Source organism: Botrytis cinerea, chromosome 3 (assembly GCF_000143535.2).
Source record: "Botrytis cinerea B05.10 chromosome 3, complete sequence".
NCBI classification, from domain to species: domain Eukaryota; kingdom Fungi; phylum Ascomycota; class Leotiomycetes; order Helotiales; family Sclerotiniaceae; genus Botrytis; species Botrytis cinerea.
The window spans coordinates 1,643,180-1,666,106 of record NC_037312.1 but is presented as its reverse complement, the minus strand read 5'-3'; the positions used below and the strand labels follow the sequence as shown (position 1 = coordinate 1,666,106).

At 44.8% G+C, this 22,927-nt stretch overlaps 7 protein-coding genes across 8 annotated transcripts; 4 read left to right on the top strand and 3 right to left on the bottom strand.

The window, feature by feature from the left end:
* Nucleotides 1-581: 581 nt before the first annotated feature.
* BCIN_03g04920 (hypothetical protein) lies at nucleotides 582-2,490 on the bottom strand. Its single transcript, XM_024691982.1, has 3 exons — nucleotides 1,859-2,490; nucleotides 1,129-1,803; nucleotides 582-1,061 (listed from the first exon to the last, which is right to left on the bottom strand). Exons 1-3 carry the CDS (start codon nucleotides 2,303-2,305, stop codon nucleotides 816-818), a joined length of 1,368 nt encoding a protein of 455 aa, XP_024547755.1. The 5' UTR covers nucleotides 2,306-2,490; the 3' UTR covers nucleotides 582-815.
* A 247-nt stretch (nucleotides 2,491-2,737) lies between these two features.
* Nucleotides 2,738-7,769, bottom strand: Bcsec3. Of its 2 annotated transcripts, XM_024691981.1 has the most exons (5): nucleotides 7,704-7,769; nucleotides 7,406-7,635; nucleotides 5,160-7,351; nucleotides 3,944-5,100; nucleotides 2,738-3,890 (listed from the first exon to the last, which is right to left on the bottom strand). In XM_024691981.1, the coding sequence occupies exons 2-5, from the start codon at nucleotides 7,542-7,544 to the stop codon at nucleotides 2,972-2,974; spliced, it is 4,407 nt and encodes a 1,468-aa protein (XP_024547754.1). In that variant the 5' UTR covers nucleotides 7,545-7,635; nucleotides 7,704-7,769; the 3' UTR covers nucleotides 2,738-2,971. The 2 variants fall into 2 exon arrangements, with proteins under 2 accessions (XP_024547754.1, XP_024547753.1); XM_024691980.1 differs by having other exon boundaries at nucleotides 7,406-7,769.
* Nucleotides 7,770-7,901: 132 nt separating this feature from the next.
* BCIN_03g04900 (hypothetical protein) lies at nucleotides 7,902-9,890 on the top strand. Its single transcript, XM_001560703.2, has one exon. The coding sequence runs from the start codon at nucleotides 8,280-8,282 to the stop codon at nucleotides 9,711-9,713; it is 1,434 nt and encodes a 477-aa protein (XP_001560753.2). The 5' UTR covers nucleotides 7,902-8,279; the 3' UTR covers nucleotides 9,714-9,890.
* A 552-nt stretch (nucleotides 9,891-10,442) lies between these two features.
* BCIN_03g04890 (hypothetical protein) lies at nucleotides 10,443-13,584 on the top strand. Its single transcript, XM_024691979.1, has 4 exons — nucleotides 10,443-11,779; nucleotides 11,826-12,205; nucleotides 12,258-12,648; nucleotides 12,698-13,584. Exons 1-4 carry the CDS (start codon nucleotides 10,929-10,931, stop codon nucleotides 12,924-12,926), a joined length of 1,851 nt encoding a protein of 616 aa, XP_024547752.1. The 5' UTR covers nucleotides 10,443-10,928; the 3' UTR covers nucleotides 12,927-13,584.
* An 837-nt stretch (nucleotides 13,585-14,421) lies between these two features.
* On the top strand, nucleotides 14,422-16,724 carry BCIN_03g04880 (hypothetical protein). The gene is made up of 2 exons (XM_024691978.1): nucleotides 14,422-14,782; nucleotides 14,852-16,724. The coding sequence occupies exons 1-2, from the start codon at nucleotides 14,745-14,747 to the stop codon at nucleotides 16,194-16,196; spliced, it is 1,383 nt and encodes a 460-aa protein (XP_024547751.1). The 5' UTR covers nucleotides 14,422-14,744; the 3' UTR covers nucleotides 16,197-16,724.
* Nucleotides 16,725-16,832: 108 nt separating this feature from the next.
* On the top strand, nucleotides 16,833-18,608 carry BCIN_03g04870 (hypothetical protein). The gene is made up of 3 exons (XM_001560697.2): nucleotides 16,833-17,133; nucleotides 17,185-17,764; nucleotides 17,816-18,608. The coding sequence occupies exons 1-3, from the start codon at nucleotides 17,110-17,112 to the stop codon at nucleotides 18,316-18,318; spliced, it is 1,107 nt and encodes a 368-aa protein (XP_001560747.1). The 5' UTR covers nucleotides 16,833-17,109; the 3' UTR covers nucleotides 18,319-18,608.
* Nucleotides 18,609-19,963: 1,355 nt separating this feature from the next.
* Nucleotides 19,964-21,464, bottom strand: BCIN_03g04860 (hypothetical protein). Its single transcript, XM_024691977.1, has 4 exons — nucleotides 21,252-21,464; nucleotides 20,988-21,192; nucleotides 20,250-20,856; nucleotides 19,964-20,198 (listed from the first exon to the last, which is right to left on the bottom strand). Exons 1-4 carry the CDS (start codon nucleotides 21,292-21,294, stop codon nucleotides 20,061-20,063), a joined length of 993 nt encoding a protein of 330 aa, XP_024547750.1. The 5' UTR covers nucleotides 21,295-21,464; the 3' UTR covers nucleotides 19,964-20,060.
* Between the last annotated feature and the right edge of the window lie 1,463 nt (nucleotides 21,465-22,927).

The following is a 22,927-nucleotide window of genomic DNA, read 5'->3' as shown; positions in this document are numbered from 1 at the left end:
GACCTCATCGAGGCCAAAGTCAAGGATAGGTAATATTTCTGATGTCTTTGAACACTTCAGCCCTATGGGCCACACGGCCTCTAAATCGACCTCTCCAGCATTCAATATTGATATATTCGCAGCCATACAACCAATAGAATTGATTGCGCTTGAGTTGTTGGTTCCTAAGCGCCGACTTGTCAATATTATTAAATCTACCTAGTATCGCAAGAACCGAAGACAGTGATGATGCGATGGCCCACTGAGTATGGAATGACGATATAATGACCAACTTTAAACATCTTCTGGCCCATAAGAAAAGAGTTTCTTGGCCGTCATTTCGATTTGGCACGCAATGATATCAGAGTGTATTTCTTGTTGGTACTTTTCTAGAGTCGAACGCTGAGAATGGTATTCCGGGGAAAGGGGCTGTGTTGAAAATGGTTTTCTGCGCAAACATTTGTCAATCAAGAACTTGACAGAGTGCAATGAACCTCTATTGCCCGAAGCTTTTGCATGCGTTATTACCTGGTTCCTTTACTAAATCATCTGCTACGAGTCGTCCTCACTATTGATTCCATCTCAAACAGTGGAAAACGTTCTGTGGATTTAGTGAAATAACTAGCTGGGCCTGTGAAATCTAAAAGTTCCATGAATCAGCGGCATTTAAGTAGTCGAAATTCCAATGCAATAAACTACAAAGTTAGTAGATATCAGAAATCCTTATTTGAAAGTTTTCAATAGTTCCCATACGTCTTGCTAAATGGAGGTTGTGACAATCTAACAATCTACATCCTAAATCTTTGATAAAACATGACAACCCATCGATGCAGAATTTATGCTATCCACTTCCAAGATCTCTTTTCCACAGAATCAAAGAATCGAACCGCGATAACGCAGAAAGTAGCGCCAGATAAAAGCGCAGCATCAAACAAGATCACCGAACGATAGTTTCCTAACTTGCTCTCCCCCAAAATTTTGCCACCAACCGGACTACCAAGCATAGTTCCGAGACCTCGAACAAAATAGATAAACCCATTTACGCTAGCGTAGGCCTGGAGTCCAAACACTTCCGCCACAGTCTGCAGGCTCATATGTAAGCAAACTGGGTAGACTGAAATGCACAGAGGTAGGAAAGAAGTGACATACCGTTGGAAAAAGAGCATTGTAACCACCACCTGCAACTCCATAAAATATCACAAAGAGTAACCACAATGCTTTGTTACCATTTGCAGTGGTACTCCCTAACCAGAATCCCAATACCGATATAACACACAAAATGACTGTCAGAATTAGAGTATTCTGTCTCCCAAACCTATCGCCCGCAAATCCCGTCATAACTCGACTAATAGAGTTGATACCGTTTGAAGCAGCTAGCAACGTGGCCCCAAAAGCAGACGTGTACCCCAAGGCCACAGAGTACTCAGCCAAGAATGTGAGCGGTAGTCCGTTGCCTCCCGCCTGTAAGAAGCCAGCTCCAACGCTGAAGATGAACGCAGGCTTTACGGCCAATTTGAGATCGACGTGAGTTTGTCTCCTTCCTATGAATCGTGATGGAGCTGCAGTGACAGCAATCGGCAATGCAATTATCAGTACGAGAAAAGAAAGTAAACGGAGTGTCCATCTTGGTCCAATTGATGTTAGAAGAAAGCGTATCAGAGGAGAGAAAATGAGCCCGCCGATTCCCGCACCCGACAAGATAAATCCCATAGCTGAGCCACGGTGAGTAGTAAAATATTCTGGTGCTGTACTGAGAATTGGATAGTAAAGAAACGATGAACCGATGCCGTATAGCAAGCCTTGTGTTAGTAAAAGTTGCCAAACCTAGTGAAACGGCTCAGCGAATGATAGAGTAAAGAGGGAATTGTGATTATCGAACTTCTTTACAAACACTAGCCAATCCAAAGCCTAGGCTCATGAAAGCAACTCCCATCATACAGATATGTTTGGAGCCCTTTGTACCTAGTCTTGCCATCATAGGATTTACCACAACGCTACCCGCCCATGTGAGACCAGATCCGAGTGTTCCCACGAAAGCCACCAAGGCGCCTTCGTTAACTGTCGATTTTGGAAGCATGGTTTGAGTTTCGGAGATATAGTAGCTCTGAAACACGCCATAGGATTGATTGAGACCAATCGTGATACATATCGTCAAAAAGCTTGAGATAAGAATTGTGATTCGTCTTTGGCGGGTTACAGGCCGTAATTCAAACGCGTTCTGAGGCGACTGGGGCTCGTCTACAGTTAGAATATCCATTAAATTCGTCTCATTAACCACATGATTTGAAAAGTCCGGAAGAGGATGAGTAGCAGTTGCGTGCGCCATAATAATGCTTCAAAATATTTTGGGGGGGTATTTCGAGATCAAAATTCTATTTGACCGTTCGAGTCCTAATGTAATGATATACCCCTTGGGACAGGGGTAAATTATATCTATGAAGAAGCGAATTTTAAATCTGATTCGATAGACGAATACCAAGAAAACTAAGAAGATTGTCGATAATAACAATCGTACAACAATTGAGAAATTGTAGAAGTGATATAGATCATAGCGCTTACTCATCTTCATTTGTTAAAACTACCACTAAAACAAGTTACTGCCGGAGATAGAAACGGAGTGGGTGTATTCACCCGTCAATTTCCGTCTAATATCCTCGGTTATCATAGCGCAACGTAAATAGCATCTAGACAAAAAAGATGGAGATCAAAACTCAGACCTGCTTATATTCGCTCAGGTTCAAGTTTTTCAAAACGGCAATGGGTAAACAGCAATCTAGCCAGCTATTGAAAATTGATTATTTTTGCTCTTCATTCTTCAAGCTCATGGTATATCCCCTAGAATTACAAGGTTTGTTGCGGCCACGGTAATGACTACCTGCACCCTCCTCGAAACGCCCATTTTAATCATATGTTTCGCTCATATTGTATCCCACTGAAATTTTATATTCGATGAAATTAGAATAGAAGAATTTCGATCCCTTCGTAACGACACCTACTTTCTAAATGCTGTAGAGATATCGGCTCTAGTCCATTCAGCAATAATTTCTCCATCGTAAACATCTCTGCTGATTGTCAAAATTCTGTCGTCTACTCTTTCGTACAACCTCTCGCATTGCTGGTGCACCTTAATGACAAGCTCTCGACTGAGTCCTGGATCATCCGCATCGCCGAAATGTTTTTCGACTCGCTTCTTGAGAGTTTCAATACCTTTTCTAATTTCCTTAGCGTCATAACCAGCAAGGATTTTCTTGAAAGTTGATTTGGAGTGACTAGGCATTGCCGAAATTCTCGACGCCGATTCACCAGGTTGTCTTGAAAGCATAAGACTCTCAGTGCTTTCTAAGAAATCGAGAAGCTTTCCTAAAGGTCTTCGAATCACAGCACCAAGATACAATGTCATATGTTCATCCATCTCTTGGCTAGCATTTTCTCGCCATTCTTCAAGTACAGGATTGGAGCGGACATCCACTTCTTCAAGGTAGTGGTTCATATTTTCGATGAGTAGAATCTGATAATTGAGGGCTTCCTTGTCTTCCGGATCTGCACCTGCAGTTTGGGCACTTGGGTTCTCTCTTGCGATGACTTTTAGAGACTCAAACATGGTTTTGTTCAATCGCGAATATGCATTGTTTACGATTTGTCGAACTTCGAGACCATCAGCGGACATTAGCATCGTTTCTATCGCTAGCGAGAATGAAGGAAATATCCTTATGAAGCCAATAACACCCTTTCGCTTCTTTATTTTGACTTTGGTGTCTTCAATGGCACGTATTTGCTCATCGAGAAATTTGTTGAATAGACCCAGCAAACGAGCATGCAGTTTTTGAAGTGTGCGTGCCAGGTATTCCTGGCTAGATTCCTCGAGGTCAACAAGCTTGCGCTCAATTGAAACGAGTATTCCGACACCTTGCCTATTTAATGAATTAGTTCTGTTCTCTAATAAGTTTAATGATAGTGGACTTACAATGGATCAGATTGAAGGGACCAGTCTACGAGTGCTTGCATATCGCCAGCCCAGAAAGCGTAAATCTCTTCCATGGTTTGTACGACACGTTTTGCCAAGATCCGGTTCGGGTCCATAACTTTCGGCCTCCTCAAGTCACCGCCTCGTCGCAAGTCTGGTGGTGCAGCAGCGATGGAATCTGCAAAATCGTGTTGCTCTAGTGATGTGATGTGGAAAAATTCTACGATAAAATTTTGCTCCATGCTCATGATTGGAATCATTTCATCTAGAGCTCCCGTAAATACCTCATTTGGAGGTAGTCGACCATCTGCCTTATCTGAGCTGGATTTGTTGCCTCCATCGCCAATTGGAGATCGTATTTTTGCTAATGTCTGACTCCTCTTTACAGTCAGTTTTCTGGCTGTCGTGGTTGCGAGGCCTTCGGTCTGTTTTTCGGTTTGTGATGTGAACAAAATGTCAGATTCATCCCCATGTGCTTTCCTAGCGACCCGCTTCCAGGCAAAAACAGCGTCCCTGAACTCGTCCTGGTACAAAGGTTTGCATGAAGACTCGTAATCCAGCAAAAACCTCTCCCATTCATCAGGGGCAACTTCTCTAGCGAATAACATCAGTGGACTGTATCTCCAAAGTATATTTCTGGAAAGATCGTGATGGCGTGGATCAAGTTTTCCCTTTCCGGCTGCTCTGGTGATATTGCCACCCTTTTCTCGGTCTAAAGCTTTCCTCGTTTCGTCGATTGCAGCGCGGAATTTCATTTGCAAGAAGGAATATAAACGTTGAAGAAATTCAACGCTCGTAACTCGGTATACATCTTTTTTCTCTTGTAGGACTCGCATGCTTCCGATTTCGCTATTGCCGAAACCTCCAGTTTTCCCAGAACGAACACTACCATCTTCGCTTCTTCTAGGACCAGAAATACTGAGTGAGGGATCAATAGTGACCATAGCTTTGAACAATACAACCAAGGATTTTTCGATCGACTCGAGATCATGAGGTCGCTCTAGCGATGCTGTCTTGAGGCAATCAAGCTGTGATGATGAAATCGATATCGTATCCAATAAAGATTGAAGCTCAACCTGCAAGAGCTTTTGATTGGCTGTTTGTACTTGCAGACCTTGTGACTGGGCTTCGATGTAGGCGATATCCTCGTTGAGCGTCTGAAATGGTTTATTAATACAAAAAATTCTGCAGGAAAGCATTTGTGGAAGCAACTTACGCCAAGCTCCACAAGATACAATGTGAGCAAACCATCAAGTTCGTCACATTCATCCATACACGTATCCAGTCCTCTTTTGATCGCTTCAACTCGCTCATCCTCCTCTTCTAATCGGTTTAGCCAGCCTCCAGCTTGAACCTTGTTGAGCTCTCGCTCAACATCATCTTTCAAAGTATCGATAACTTTTGTATGAACACCTTCTCCTACCCATCCAAACTCATCCCAAGCATTGACAAGATCAGAGCCTCGACCATCCAAGAAACTTGGGTCAATACCCAAAGACGCTAACTCTTTCTGCATTGCCTCGGAAGCAGATTTTGGTCGTCTAGGTTCGCGAGCCTTCGGCTTGTCGAGTGATCCTGGGTCGGATGTCTTTGGAGGACCTTCAACAGTACCAGGTATATCCTTATCAGGGACTGTGATCTTGACTTCTGGAACAACCTCAGGATTAGCTTTACGTGCCGCTGACTTCTCTGGAAGGGCTTCAACTGGAGGAGATAGGACTTCGGGCATAGCAGCAGGCACAGCAGCAGGTACAGTAGCAGGCACAGTAGCAGGGGTAGCATTGACTGTAGTTGCACTATCACTACTTAATGCCCGGAGCAAGGAAGGTGCTGGGACCACACCGGTTATGCCATCAGGGCCGTTTGGAGATTTCGCTGCCAGCGCTGCTTCTCTAAGACGTTCGGCAGCACCACCAGCACGAGGCTTAAATCCGTTTGCATTTTTAGCAGCCCTGAGGAAGGTAGTAGCAATGTCACCCTTAGATTTCTTTTTGATCATTGGTCCTAGGCCTGGGCGCAGTTCCTCATCCTCTTGATCCTCTGCTGATGGTGAAATGGGGCTAGTAGGTGAAGCAATAGGAGAGACGGGAGAAGTCACAGCTGGCGCAGGTTTAGGAACTGGCGGAGGCTCATTCTTGCTGCTGTCTCCCATATCATCGCGGGGTATTTCCAATGCTGCTGGCTCTGTAAGCTTGCTATCTATGCTACCATTTCCATTGGTATCTCGTTCGCGAGGTATCGATCGTTCGCTACTCCGGGTAGGAGGGCGCATATCATCTCTCCGCATACCAGGACTAGCTAATGGCGCCGGCACGATATTATCCATTGAATCTGCACCACGCAACCGAGATGCATCTCCAATATTTGGCATCGGCGGCCGACGTCTCTCCGGTGGTATCGTTAGTGGAGCAGGCATTGGCGGCGCATCCGCTGACCTGTCTCGTTTCGGGCTCGGAAATCCAGCATCAGGAGGACCGCGTTGGGAGTTTGGCGTTACACTTCTATCAGGGAAGCGACCAGGTGCGTTAGGTAACCCATTGGTACCGCCGCGTGAGCGAGGTGGTAAGCTGCTGCTGTCGTCACTGCGCCCAAAAGATTCCTGGCTTGGATTAGCCCCCTCCAATCTACGAAGACTTGCTTGACTCTGCTTAGGTGTAACACCAGGTAGCTTAGCACTGGGGTTCGGCGAAACATCGCGCTGTGGTCGCATAGGAGGTCTGGAATTTTGTTGTGGAAAAGCTGGACCAGCATTGGGCGGCATTTGACCTGGTGGGCGTTGCATAGCATCTCGGCTAGGTTGGCTACGAAGTACAGGCTCTCGGGATGGTTCGCGCTTGAACGGTCGACTTTGATTCTGTTCATAAGGAGAAGATGCGGAAGAGGATGGTTGCTGGGGTTGTGAGGGCCGCCGCATCTCTTGGGGGGGAGGTTGTTGTGGTCGTGCAGCAGAGGAAATACCAGACAATTGTTCCCTTTCCCTAGAGTCGAACCCAATAAGTTCTGGCGCCTTTCCACCAGTATATTTCGTGTAAATCTTGACCAAGCTTGCGATGAAGAATTGCTTTTCTTTTTGAGTATTGGCTTGCCAATAATAGGGCTTTCCAATTGTTACAATAAATCCCATTCCGCCGGCCCATTGCTTGCGTTGCTCTTCCTCAGCGTTCGCGGGCACTGCTCCACTGAAAGACTCTACCGCAGATAGATCATCGAGCATCCAAGTTTTGCCTATTGAAAAGCTCCCGTTCGCATTCTCTCTAGCTTTGTGCATGCGGACTCGTCCAGATTTGCGCACTGCAACAATTATAAGACGAGGCTTTTTGGCATCTGGATTTGCGTTTAAAGGAGGGGGTGTAGAGGGATAGGCAGCATCCTCGATGATTCTAATGTGTGTGATGTATGATTCCAATACTAGATGACGGAGGAGTTAGCGGGCACCTTCAGCGCAAACCGGACTAATCTTACAGGAGCCATCTGGATCCTTTTTCCCAAAACAGCTTTCGATAATTCGTCTCTTCTCATCTTCGAATCTTTCTGCCCTGCTCATACCACTCCTATCGCTGCCAGTGACCCCGCTAGAGCCAGTTCGTATAGAGCCGTCCATGTGGCAGGCGGAGCCACGTTGGTTAAATCGAGACGACTGTTCTGTGTATCCTTTTCAATCATTTATTCGTGGAGGCGACTTGGAAATTGTTCTGCAGTTGGCTCGAAAATCATTTTTTGGAATTGATAAATAGCATTCAAAAGTCACAGCACAACTCACATGGAAACAAGAGTATATGAGGTGCAAGTCTGATATTGGGTTATTTGGTGCTTATAGTTTGACTCCAGCTTTCGAGGTCTTGTTCCCTGACATCAAACCAGCGAGCACGCAGGCACCATTCGCATTACATAATCAAGGACCTTCGAGACGGGCATAATAAGATCCGATCTTTGGCTATGCGATACTCGTACCTTTCTTGAGTCTTCCAATTCAATCATCAATATCAATAGAGTATTTTGATGGAGAGATCACGAACAATGTGGTAGATCAATTGCGTCTACAATATTCTACTATGCAAAAGGGCCAAGGATACCTAGGCTTCAAGAATGGGTCCCTATATACCTACTAATAAGTCCTCTCACCTCCAAACCCTCATGAATTCTTGCCAGGCTTTGGCAGTCGAGGCGGACTCGTACGCCGCATCAAACCAAACGGCACTAATCTTATTGTAGATTAGCCGCTTTCCATCATTTCTCCTTCCCTTGGGAACTTTTTTTTTTCTGCCGATAAGCTGTAATTTTTGAATTTTTGCGAACAATCCCCAAACCAATACACCTTCAATTACATTCATTGAGTATGAGGCCCAAGCAGAACAAACGCAGCATGGCGGATAATGCCAATATGCAGGCATTGGGAAAGAGAAGAACACCTGCTGGTCAACCACAACCAGATTGGCTTTTCCCTGCTGGCTCTGGTGCTGATGCCAATCAAGCCTCAGCTAACAAATCTGGCAACGATGGACGTTCGAAAAACAAACAGGACAAAAAGATTGCACAAGATCTTCTCAACCGTCGAGATGCAGGCGAACCCCCAAAGTCTGGAATTCCTTCTCATTTACTCGATCTTGTCGGCAAATTCCTCGAACAGCACGAACTTATGCAAACTAGTCGCACCTTGAAGACTGAACGTCGCAACCGAGAGGACGCAACTGCAGGTGGTACCAGCCCTACCACCTCTCTTGAAAATATCTACAATGAATGGCAGGCGTCCAAAGAGGAGATTGCGGCACTCAAAGCTGCGGCCATTAAAAAGAACGAAACCTCAAAGCCAAAGGCAGCCAAGGCTTCGTCTGAGGACACCTCGAGCAGCAGTAGCAGCAGCAGTGAGAGTAGTGATTCGAGCAGCGAGGAAGAAAGTGAAGAGGAAAGTGATGTCGAGATGGCAGACGCTCCACCAGCCAAGAAAAATACTTCCAGAAGATCTTCCTCATCTTCCTCCTCCTCTTCTTCATCCTCGTCGTCCTCGTCGTCCTCTTCGAGCAGTTCCGATAGCGACGCTGATGATGAAGATGATGCGCCATCAGTAGTCAAATCTCCCTCACCAAAACCAAAAGTCAACACTTTAAAACGAAAAGCTACTTCAGATAGCGATTCATCGTCATCCGATTCGGATTCAAGTTCAGCAGAAGACGCCCCGAAATCCAAGAAGGCCAAGACAGCTGCTACCGACAAAGAGTCTTCGGCGTCTTCATCGGAATCTAGCTCTGAAGACGATTCTAGCTCTTCTGATTCGTCCGACTCCGATTCTGACTCTGACTCCGACTCCGATTCCGATTCTTCTACACAATCAATTGCGAAGAAAACGCCACTGCCTGATTCTGATTCTGATTCATCTTCCGACTCTAGTTCCGACTCTGATTCCGAGAGCGATTCTGGAAAAGTTACAGAGAAAGAGCCAGAAGCTAGCTCAGACACCAGCGAGACTCTTTCCGAAGGTAAGGGGCCATCTAATGACAAAGTATTAGATCCCCCATTACCACCAATGCCTGCCGCGAAGCTTCCTAGAAAACAAAACGTACCATTTTCTCGCATTCCAAAAGACACCAAAGTCGACCCGAGATTGTCCAGTAACGCATTCGTACCATATGATTATGCGCAAAAGGCTCATGAGGATTTGATCGTTACGAAAGGCAAGGGTTTCACCAAGGAGAAGAACAAGAAGAAGCGTGGAAGTTACAGAGGCGGTTTCATTGACGTCGAGGGAAAAAAGGGTATTAAATTCGACGATTAGAAACCTACCTTTTGGATTGGTAGCTTGATAATGAATGGATGCCAATGTTTTAGCATGAGAAAGATTTTAGACCTTTCAGGCGATCAAATTGGCTGGGTAGCAAAGGAGCGTTTGGCGCAAATTCATATAATAGAGTAGTTTCGCTACATCCATAATACAAAAGTTGTCCTCTGTACATGATAACCTTTTAGACTTTGTCTTCTGCACACCGACTTCCTCTTCGTGAACGTTTTGAGACCAACCGGGACTGGAAACCAATGACCACGTCTGTGTGCTTAATTTTAAGACTTCACGTACTCGATGTGTTCACGTACTTCACAACAGAAATGTTCTCCACTTAGATGACAACTCCGAAATGCTTGGGCCAGTGTTTATGACGCCAATTCCCCAATTGCTCGGAGCTGAGCTCTAGAAGTACTGTATGTGTGTGCTGTACAAGTGCCGATGAGTATTCGGCGAGTTTCATACAGCCCGTGTGGACAGCAGACGATGGCATCCCCAACGCAAAAAGGCCACCGGTAATGGGCCAAGCTCGGCTGTCATCAACCAAGACGGCCAATGTCAACCATAGTCTGCATACGAGCATGTACTAGGTATACATACTAGGTGCCCGGGGAGCAAAGTTCCAGTGCCATGGTTACACAAGATCGCCTTGTATTCAGCCTTGCCTTGCATTGCCATGCTTGATCGATGATAAGCAGGCTGCTTATCTTGATAACCACACCACTAGGCAAAAATCCCCTCATCAACCATCAGCCATTGACGCTTGTTTACGATTCTTCTCTAGCCTTTGATCATAATTATTGTAGAACGTAACCACGACATTGTTCCTTCCTTACACGATTCGCTCTTCCACGACCATACACAAAAAGCACCTTTGTCTTGACTGAATTCGGGTACATAATTTGGCAGCCGCTTGCAAAATACAACCCAACGCAGGTCTGGCGCTCTCATCACACAGGCACGAGGTCTGCAGCCAATAGGGAGCTCGGAACTCTGATCAGTGAGTGAGATTGCTGTGTTTTTGCGCAGAGTGGCTGAGTTCTCACAAGGGCACTCCAGCATGCGATCGTGACAATTTTTACAACATCTCCAACAAATGTGGGCAATCTGGCAACGACAATCTGAACGGATACTTATATGTTGTCTATCTGGCTCTATAACGCTATCACGTTGTACTGCTTGTAGAATATTGTGATATTCATACTGGATGGGATGGGTGTTTTGTGCTCTGTACTAAAAGACGGCGAGGAAGCGCCGGATAGCGAAATTAAAGAGATCCCGAGAGAGAAGCCGAGAGCCAGAATCTGGAAGATGCCTCAATCTGGAAGACCAGGGACAAAGGCAGAGGAAACCTGCCGTCTCGCGATTGAGAAAAGAGAATTCGACACTCCAGAAGATTATAATAAAGCTCTTCAGGCTCTTCAGCTAGTTGAACGGAGAACTGCATTTGACGCGAAAGCTGAAGAGTTGGCTTCGGATGTGGAAAAAAGGGCGGCAAAAATTGTTCAGAGAATCAGAAATTATGATTGGGACAATACTTATGGAAAATCAGTCGACGCGAAAGGTCTCGCTACTGGAAAGAGAACTCAAGGAGAGCACTTTCTGGGAAACGTGGATCTCATCAATCGTACGGAGTTGATGAAGATTGCAAAACGAATGCCAAAAGGAGCCCACCTTCACATTCATTTCAATTCATGTTTGCCAGCACGATTCTTGATCAAACAAGCTAGAGATATTGATGCAATGTACATCCGTAGTACTCTACCTCTCACGTCACCGGAAAATTACACTGCTTCACGAATCTCTTTTATGGTAATGACACCTCATGAAGCGACCCACGTGAAAGGAGAGGAGAAAGAAACTTATGTTCCATTGGGAGATGTCACGGATATTGATTATGTTTCCAACAGATGGATGCCATACAAGCAATTTCAAAGGCAGTTCAATTTTATAGACGAAAACGGGGAAAGATTGAGCGGCACATCTGGTGCCGAAACATGGCTCGAGAGAAAAATGTTGATTTCGGAAGACGAGGCTCACGGTTGCTCTCAAACTGGTCGCGGGTATGTATACACATTCGATGGGAAACTCTATGGCTAACATAACTAGTATCTGGGAAAAGTTTAATTATAGAACTCAGATGATGAAAGGATTATTTGCTTATGAGTCGGCATTCAGGAGCTACACCAAGGAATGTATTAAAGATTTTGTCGAAGATAACATCCAGTATGCTGAGATACGCCCGAATTTCATGGCTACGAACTCCCTCAAGTCTGATGATGGCACAAAAACTATTGGCAATGAGGGGATTATGAAAATCATCGACGAAGAGCTTCACCAGACAATGCAAGAGATTCGAAGCAAGAAACAGTACTTCGGTGGTATGAAAGTCATTTATTGCACGCCTCGCTCATTCGATAGAGGCAAAATTGAGATGGCGTTAGACGAGTGCATTGATTTGAAGAAGAAGTATCAGAAACTACTTTGTGGTTAGTGTGCTTTAAATGTTAAACCTACACACTTCCACTAATGAGAATCTAGGGTTTGATCTTGTGGGTCATGAGGAGATGGGAAACGAGCTTCGACATTTCGTGCCTGAGTTTCTTGCATTTCGTCGAAAATGTCGAGATCAAAAGCTGGATATCCCATTTATATTCCACTGTGGGGAGACGCTAGAGGTTGGCGGCGAAGTGGACGGCAATCTTTTCGATGCGATATTACTAAACGCGAAGAGAATAGGGCATGGTTATGCAGTCGCAAGGCATCCTATTCTCATGGAAATATTTAAAGAGAAGAAAATTGCCATTGAATCATGTCCTATCTCTAACGAGGTTCTTGGCCTCACTCCGAACATTGCAGGACACAATCTTCCGGTATTACTGGCAAACAATGTGCCTTGTACGATTAATAGCGACAATGCTACATTTTATAGGCATGTTCTCTTGATTCCTATCAAACAAGCGTTCACTAACAAACAACAGATCATCCTTATCTCATGACTTCTATCAAGTAATGATCGGCTCTGAATCAATGTCTCTTCATGGCTGGAAACAACTTGCAGAGTGGAGTTTAGAATATAGCTGCCTAGACACTGAGGAGAAAAAAGACGTTACCAAGGAATGGACGACGCGATGGAGAGGTTACTGTCAGTGGATTGTTGATGAATATGGTTGGGTAAATGAGTGGACACCAGCGTCTGGTCGACATTGATTATTTACCACGATGATCAAGGGAGCAAATGATGTTACACGTCCATCGTGCCTCGTTCAGGCTCTTTCGTTGGTTTCGACTTCATTTAATACCACCGACTGCATGTAAGATGAGGCTGTGGGCTGGGAATCAGAAAATGGGTGGAACGAGATGATTGTGGGCGTTGAGGCGCACGAGATTTTGATAAACGAGTCACAACGAGAGACGACTTCTTACTTTGGATTTTGGGTGTATTATTTTGATTATTATACTTGATGAGTTTTACTACGTTTTTACCATATTATTTAATTATGACTCTTGTCTTATATTTGGCTCCTACGTATTTATCGTTGGAGCTGTACAAACTCTGAAATGAATCCAACACGAGCAATAAGAAACGAATTAATCCAGCTGTTACATTCAGCCTCAAGACGACCACATGCCTAGACGGGTACGGGTAGGCATCTACGAATATGTGGCATGGTTTCGAGTTCGGAGACGGCAATACGGCATTATTGAACAGATGGTCATTGTCTGTTATCCAATCGATTATTTAATGGCAACGAAAATAGAAAATAAAATCAATATATGCAGCAGGTGTTCGAGTCTTATCGACCACACACAGAACAGCCATATCTTTTATTAGCCGTGGACTCCGCGTATAATCAATACCCCTTCATTTACGAACGAAGAATGTCCATACCCCTCCCCCCCCCTCCCCAAAACTGAATGATAGGAAATGGATTCAAGTAACTAAATCGCCTTTTCTTCTTCAGAGTCCCCGCTTGCTGTGCCGCCTCCTTACCTCTCTCTTGAACTCCAAAGTTTCATACATGCATAGCCGCCGAATGTAGATTTTGCTGAACATGAACATATTGACAAACGGAAAATAACCGGAAAATCCACCAACGAAACAAAAGTCGGATGAACATGTGGTTAGAAAACCTTGAAAATGCGAAACAATGGGGGACTAAAGGGCGCTGCTAGTCTCTCGAGGGCCTTAAATATCCACTTATAGGGCTTGGCCTGCACTATTTTATAGATTTGGTTTAGACGGGGCTCACGGGAGGAAGTCACTGGGGCTCTAGAGTGGTCTTAACGCTGGATGGACGCTAAATACTAGGACATAATCGCTAAATTCCCGTGACGACTTCAGAACTAACAGGGAATCTACACTCTCGAGATTTTTGGGGATGTACAAAGTATTCGAATCATATGATGAAACTCTTTTCAGTAGCCAAGAAGGGATATCCAAAGTATATCTTATACCAAACATTCAAACCTCCCACAAGCTCCAAATGCATGACGCCGCCAAACAAACCTTCGTTATATAAAAGAAATGAACGAGGTAGGATGATGAGGCGTGTAAATAAATATAGGCACAGCCCTCTGACACATCCCCTGTAATGGTCTCTCCGACCCACGCGCTACTGGCTCCGCGTTGTTCAGCTCCCAAGGCTTGTGAGACGCGTTTCCTCTTTTGGGCCCCCTCTTGAAGATGGAGGGGGTATGGGATGGGATGATATATACTAGGTAGGCAAGCTTGCATGAGGCTCTGTGAATTTCTTTTTTTCGTCTTCCCCTATGATCAATAAATATACGAGGACATCTTTTCTTGAGAGAATCAAGAGACGAACGAAAATAAAAAGGATAAGAAGATACTGACAGAGTGGTCTTTGGCAAAGTGCAAATTAAAATCTACGACTTTGAGACGTGCGTGAGGAAAGAGGAAACAGAAAGCAAAACGGCAGGCACGGTTGCTACATTTGACTCGAAGGCAAACCTCGAAGACTTGACACGATAGCCATCGGGCAATAGACCTTCGGCACAGTATTCGAGATGCCAAATTCATGGTTTCCCTCGGGGAAAGAGGCTAGGTATGTTAGATGTCATATCGTTATTCGCATACTTCTCATATCCTGTTCATAGACTGACAACTACGACAGAGAGGGATGGCGATTAGATATTGTGTCACTTTTGGCAGTCATAGGGGAGTCTGCCATGGCTGATCACTCTCAGACTATGACCTCGTCTTGGATGTGTATGCTCCCCCGAATCATTCCCGCCCCGCAGGTCCTCCTCAAATCTTCTCGTCCCTCTCGAATGCCACAAGTCAACGCTGCTGTGGTCGGTGTACATAATGGGGTTTATGTACAATCACTCAACTTCTTCCCAAACATCATACATCCAATAGAAGATCTCAAGCCTTTCGAGTTCAAAGTCTTCAAAATCAGTCATGCAAATGCCTCTGCTCGGTCGGCAACTCCACCTACACCCTCGAACAAGGAGAGACAGGTTTCGGCTTCTAGCAGTATCGAAACTTCACATTTAGAGAGCGGAACAATTCCTCAACCTCGACGCCGGGATACGCTCAGAGCCAAAATCACCCATCATGGAACCAATGTTGACGACAAGAAACCCCACGTACCAGCCAAATTCTGGTCACCTCTGAACTGTCTTTCTCTGATATCATTCCTCTTGACTATTGGACTTCTTATATGGGCTGTATTGACCCATGACGGAACAGCATGTGTTGCACTCTTTACTATCTCTCTTGCCTCATCAATTGTCGGTTACGCATCTTATTGGTCACCCGCACTCATGAATCGCAACAACAACATCAAAGTTCCACTGGGCGATGTCGTGATCCGCACCAGGGAAGGAGCATTCGTCGTAGTTAAATGTAATGAAGAAGTTGCCAGAGAACTATATAACGGAACTGAGGAATGCCAATATTCTGTTGGCACGGATCTCTACCGAGTACTTGTCGGCATCGGTACTTGTCTACTCATGGTCTCAGTCGTGCTTCTTGGAAATTGTGATTTTCAAATGCAAATCTCTATTGGTGCGTCCTATATCGTTCTCAACGGCGCGTACTGGGGGGTAGCTTTGATGAACAAAAAGAAATTCTGGGATCTTTCGAGTTACAAATGTGAAGAGATTACACCTGATTATGCAAGAGGTGCAAATCTGGAGCAAGACCCGAACAATGTTGAAGGGAGGCCCTCTTTCACTAGAACATTGTGGTACGCGATCTTAGAGACAAAGAAAATTGGTTGGGTGAAGACGAGTGGGGCTGCACCAACGACAGCGAAGTGGGAGGAATGGTTAGGAAAGGCAGAAAAGGCGGCCATCAGGGGAGATCTGAGATGGGATGCTGTGCGCCAGAAAGATACGACTGTTGGCGAATCGGACTCAGTGCCGCAAGCTGAAGCAGCATTCAAAGATACGGCTGCGGAACATGCGCCTGCAGTCCAAATTCCAATGGCAGATCATATCAACACTGAGTGAATATGCGACCCACGCTTATTACCTATACATATAAAGAATCGCCTACTACCAGCACCAACTCACGGGCCTGATGGCGCAGTAGGCAAGTCCGTGTTCCAAATGAACGCCTGTTGAGTTGGTGTGTAACAGAAAAAACGTACGGAAAGCCGATGTTTCTGGGAGCGACCCCAGTTTTGCTATTTTGATGGTTTATTTTTATCCTTTTGGGGGTCGCTGGACCTCGGATTATGGATGGATAATTTGACTTGGGATGGAGGAAGATAATTTGAGAGATGTGTTCGAGATACCCTGATATTGAAGAGATGACTACATAGTCACTTTGAAGATTGATTAATAAATGTCTTATTTGCGTTGGTAAATTTAGCGTTGCATCTTTGGCTATTTTATAGGAAGGGAGAGATCTCAGTGCGTCCTTGGGGTTGTTTAGATATCTCATCTTTGCTTTACTTCTAGTACAGTAAGTAGTATTTATCATTGCTAGGTCGTTTTAGAGGCTAGAAGAGATGGATCAATAAAATTTCATATACATGTCTAGATGACAATGAGTGTTAGTTTGAAGGACTCTCTGGTGTTTGTGCACTGGTATAGACTGTTATATTTCCTATTCTTTGAGCTTTCACACCCTACGTTTGTCTTGTCTATTCACCTCCAATGTTGCTGTGTTCTCTACCTACGTCTCACCTTTCCCCATTTCGTCTCACTTTCTGATAGTATTCAGACTCCCACCCTCGCTTCCCCACTTTCTTCGCTATATATCTCGACTTTGTATTCTTCAAAAAAATCTCCTTTCCAATCTTGCCTCCTCCATCTCCAACTCATCTGCTTCGATCTCTCGATCTTAGTATTTTCAGTTCCGCTCCTTCTACATCAACTCAATCGAAACGTCTTCAAATACAGAAGAATCAAAACAACAATGGCCACTCCAGCCGAAACAAGAGTGAGTATCTAGTCCAGATCCGCAGGTGGCGCAATATTGATAGAGCGATAGATACCTCATGATATAGTCATCGATCCTGAAGGTGATATATCGATACATCTCATCAAGGAGGAGATCACGAGACACCCTGTGACTGGTGAGAAGTCCACCATCGAAACTACCATCGCTCATTACAAGGTCTCAAAGAAGGTTCTCAGTGAGAGTTCTCCAGTGTGGGATGCCTCACTTCGGGGACATTTCCGAGAGAGCAGATCATCCACCGTACCCGTCTATTTTGGCACGTTGAAGAGTTTGGAACTTTGGTTTCGCATCGTTCACAATGTCATGGTTGATGAGATGCATGATCTTCAAGTTGTGGACGTATATGAGGCCATCGAAGTGTGTGGAAACCGCGAATGGGATATCTCCAAGTTGAGTAAGTCGAGCTGGGCTAGAGAATGGATGAATCGTCAGAAGTACAGGGAGTTGGATCTTAATGCGATGAGTCGGCTCATCTATCTTGCCAAGGAGCTGGACTTTCCCAGGGAGTTCATGTACATGACCCAGAAATTGGTGTATGGAACAGCAGATCACATCAAAGATAGAAACCCAACAAAGCACCAGCATCTTCATCTTGATCACACTATCATTCGTAAGTTGGCGCATTACTCTTACTCAGATCAATTGCTAATGTACAGTGCAGATGCACTCAACGGCGCCAAGGGTAATCTTCGCTGTAAAATCCTCAAAGGACTCTTCACGCCCGTCGGTGTGTTCCTTCAGCAGAGTTGCGAATGCAAGAAAGATTCTCTTTTCGAATACTGCAAAGGCCTCTCGCATACGGGAATCTGGCCCTTGGAAAGTCATATGAAGAATTCAGCCCAGGAAATCCTCGATACTTTCGATGAATTCGAGTGCGACAAGCCCGAGAATGCGTGTTATAAATGTCTCTTCCGTCTGAGCGATTCGTCGATTGAAAGAACTGGTAAGCAGGTTCAAGAACATTTTGATGGTCTCTGTCTTGACTGTATGAGCGTTTCTAAGCCAAAGGATGGTAAGGATGTCGATGCTGCTTACTGGCAGCATGATACTCTAAAGCAGTATAGCAAGGGATGCAGAGTGCAACATGATCAGCCGACATGGTATTGGTCATTTATGGGCCGGAGAACTCAGATGCAGGCACACCAGGTGGCAAGACAGAGATAGAGAATGATTGGGGGGTCGGGTTTGGGTAACTGGAATGGCGGTGGGATATCATGATGCGCGAGGGATATTTCATGGCGGATTAGATATCGGTCATGATGCGTGAGAACGTTTCGCCCGTTGAAGACGATTAAGACGACGCACGAAATTTTAACAGCGTTGGGTTTTATAGTTTCTCTTCCCCTACTTTTTCAGAAGATTGTGGAGAGCGAATGGACTATGAGTTGTTCTCTTAGCCTGGCTTTTAACAAAATGATTGCGCGTTTTTAAATCATACAAATTATAGAGGCACACTTTGTTATTTTCCTGCTTTGAGTGTGACGTGAAAGTGTTGAATCATGGCAAAACAGGGAGTTTTAACACACAGCACAGTCTGCAAGTAGAACGAGTTCCTAGAGGCAACTTTAAACCCCCCGAAAATCTCCTTGTATCGGCTGCGCACACCAGCTTGTGAGACTCCCTATATCTCCATTACTCTAGAGTCCCCAAAAATAAAAGAATATAAATACCTAATACACACAGCCCATTTTCGCCCAAACCTTTCAAATTTCAAATCGCCCCACCAGTGCAGTGATCGAATTCCAGATCGATGGTTTGCCGCTTACATGGAATATCATTAAGAAATATGATACCATTGGAACTTCAAATAGAACACCGAGAACATACACAGAGACTGTACCCAAGGGTTCCCATTACATCACTGCAAATCCTCGTATCAAAAATTTCCCCATCAACTTGTCAGTATAAAAGCCGCGAAGTTCGCCCATGAAGTATATTTGCATATTTTCTTCCATCCAAAATCCTATAGAAACGAGACACGTTATCTTCTCGCTCGAGTGTATAAGATCTCAGATGAGATTTGTTCATACTTGGACATTCTCAGCTGAACGGTTGTGAATCAAACATCATAACCACAATGACTTCCGGTTACCGACTGATAAGTGTTGCGGGCCTATTGAGTAATAGTCTTAAAGGTATTGCAGAACCAAGGGGCATCTAATGAATATACCTTTCGGGCAACTTGATGTGTCCGTTTTGATTTGAAGTTCCAGAAGAAGAAAAAAAAATGCCATCGCATGTTGTCGAAGCCCCGACAGACTATGAGTCGTCCTGCTAGATCAAATGTCGATCCAGGAGTGGCACTAAACAACGATTGAGTGATTTGGAAAAAGAAAAGGCTTCTGGCGTTGATGCCGAAAAAATGCTTGTTTATTCATTCTTGGGTAGCATTAGTGGCAAGTTTTAGATTGGATGGTGAGAATACTCAAGCTACCTTGCGCAGGTCTTGTAATCGCTCTCTTGATTTTGCGTTGCGTCTCAAGAGACGGCACCTTTAATGTCACCGAACTCTTCGAGGTCACAGTAGAGCACTCATCATCAATGTGCCAGTTGAAGTTGCTAATGAACAAGTTCTTGGAACCACATCCTCTTCAGTAGTCAGCCTTCTCGGTCTTTGTCTTCTCAGCAGATAGATGCCTCTGGGTGGAGGTTCTTTTTAACCTTGCTGGTTTTGATCGTGGTACTCTTCTGACTGATAGAGGGACTAAACTCAATTCTTATATGAATGATGACAAGGAGAACAAACCAACGCAGACAAGTTTTTCCAGTGATGTTGGTGTTATGATACGTGGATCGATTTCACAGAAGTTGAAGTTTCAGGGCATATTGTAGGGAAACCAGATGTAAAGGGTATCAATACAATCATTATGGTAATGCTAAAATACATACATGGAGATACTATACAATCAGAGCTTGCTTGTTGGTTGGAAAAGAGCTGAAGCTTTGTTCAATGTCTCCACAGCCTCCTTCTCGATTCTCTTGCAAAGTACCTCACACGTGGGAATGTCGTGAATGAGACCAATTACTTGGCCAGCAGTCCAAACCTAAAAAATAATTAGCTCATGAGTTGTGAGTGTTAAGCTATTGATACGTACTCCGTAGTCGGGGTCTCCAGTAGTGAAGACTTCTCTACCTCTCTTGCCGCTTACATAAGGAGCAACTTCCGCAAACTCTCCAGTCTTACTCTCTTGCTCAATCTTTACTGCCTGTGCAGTAACCTTGTTTTTATACAAGCGAGAGGTGTTCTTCCATCTTCGAAGAACAAGCTGAGTATCAACTTCAGAAGCCTTGACAATCTCCTTCTTGATATTTTCGTGTATTGGTGCTTCAACGGTACACATGAATCGTGTTCCCATGTTGATTCCTTCAGCACCTAAGGAAAGCGCAGCCGCAAGACCTTCGCCATCAGCAAATCCACCAGACGCGATGAAAGGAACTTTTAGCGATTGTCTAGCTCTGCTAAGGAGGATGAAGTTGGTGATATCAGTTTCACCAACATGCCCAGCACATTCGAAACCATCGATGCTTAGAAAATCAACCCCAAGCTTCGCTGCACTCTCTGCATGTCTGATGGTCGTACATTTATGTAAAACGATTATTCCAGCAGCCTTCAACATCTTTATGATAGGGCCTGGGCTGTTTCCTGCTGTCTCGACAACTTTAATTCCCTCATCAATAGTGACTTGTGCGTATGCACCGTAACTGGAAGAAATCGCGGGTCAGCTTGGGTTTGCAAGTTTTGCGGCTTGACGGCCATGTTGTACTCGCGATACACAGGCACGGAGCAAACGGCGAATCAACATGAGATGAGATTGAGATCTGCGGAAACTTACTCCGGGGGATTAATCGAAGGTAACAGTGTGATGTTTACACCAAATGGCTTCTTCGTCATTTCCCTACATCTTCGGATCTCTTTGCGGAGATCTTCTGGAGTGGGCTGCGTTAAAGCTGTGAGGATACCCAACCCTCCGGCATTGCTCACGGCGCTTGCTAACTCCGCATATCCCACCCATTGCATACCACCTTGGACAATAGGTACTACATAATCCCAAATCAATGATACGTCGGTCGGAAGAGTACATGAGGGTGTAACTTACATTCGATACCCAAGGCCTGGGTGAGTTTCGTTCTGAAAGGCATGATGTCGAGGATTGCTAACGAACGATGTGGTGAGATGTAGGTTTGGCTGTTCTATCAAGTGTGTCAAAGTAAATGAACGATCTATTCTAATATCTTTCTTTATGTCTAATAATATGATTCAAAAGAGCAATTATGATTCGAAGTCTAAGAACAAAATATGTATGGAAGACATTAAAATAGTAAATGGTTGGTATCGTAGGGAACGAGCTCCTTTCCCCACATTCTTTGGACCGAGGCACGGCAACTAGGCCTAGGCTATACCGGTTCACACCTGCTAATTTGGTGTTCGTGAAGTTCTCCAGATTACGGTAATTATTAATCAGCTGGACCCCATCTCTTCCGATTATTGCTTCAATGCGTTCTCCCATGCCATTGCGCGGTCCAGAGTAGATTGTTGTTGCTTTTGCTGTTTTTGTATCTTCACAACGTTTCCCTGTCCCTGTCTCATCGTTGTCCCTTCGTACCTGAGGATAACATTCTTTCCACCCGAGCCACTTCACGGTGCTGTGAGCATGATTTGGTGGTGTATCCTACAGTCACGTGCCATGGTTCTAGACATCGAATAGGTCGCACTGCCAATTTCACACGTGTCACATGAAATTGGTGAATTGGTGATACAAATCGCTGAAACGAGTACGGAAAACCCGTTCCTGATTGTCAACCCACCAGAATCTGCCGAGTAATATAAATTACATCCTAGTACCTGTCGTTCGACGATAGAATGATATTGATGAGTAACTCTTCAATTATCCTCAGATTTGCGAACACTTGGGCAGCAACAGGTTCTAGATCCAGTCAATGCGCTGTCGAAAATAGGGCTGCTCAGGTGTTGATGGACAAGGCTTGAATATACTTGTCCTTCTCTCACGCCGCCACGCAATATTATCTATCAACAGAATGTTTCATTATTAGGTTGTGTACTTCACGGTCTCCCTCATTATCAACTCCCTTGTTGGACGGGAGAGCTCCGTCGATCCAACAAATTCTACGGCGGTTAAGTAAGCGGAACACCCGACGGGCTGCCGCATGTTATCCTCTAGGTAACTTTTGCGGGCTACCTCTATTCTACGAAGTAAGCTGTTCATTCCTTCAACATTTGTCGAGGCGACACAGTCAGTTCACTTGGGAATCCCAATTGAAAATACCTGCTGTACGACTGTTATTTCCAAGTCTTTCTAGACGAAATGCAAGTATCTATCCGTTCTCCAGGTTTCGTGAAGCTAGACACACCCTTTGCTCATCTTCATAAACGTCTAATCCAGGCTTCTGGAATCTGGTTGGCACATCAGGGCGGTGAAGTGAGAAGCGGTGGACTCACCGTTGAAGAAGCCGCAGGGCTGAGTGCTTGATTCTATGTACAGATGTACTTATCCGTTGCTATCACCGGGGTATGCACTTTTACCCCAACCTACCCTGAAGATCATTGATCAATATGTATAAATATGTATGTAAGCACCCGTTCCTGCAGACACCTCGATCTCATCTCTCCGGGAATCTACAGTAGTGGGAAAGAGAAGGAAATTGAAGATGGAAGTCTGGCACACCATTACATCTTTTTCAATGCTCCGAATTGACCAATCATATCGTACGACTCCCGGATGATATATGGCTTTGTCTATTATGGCATATCTAG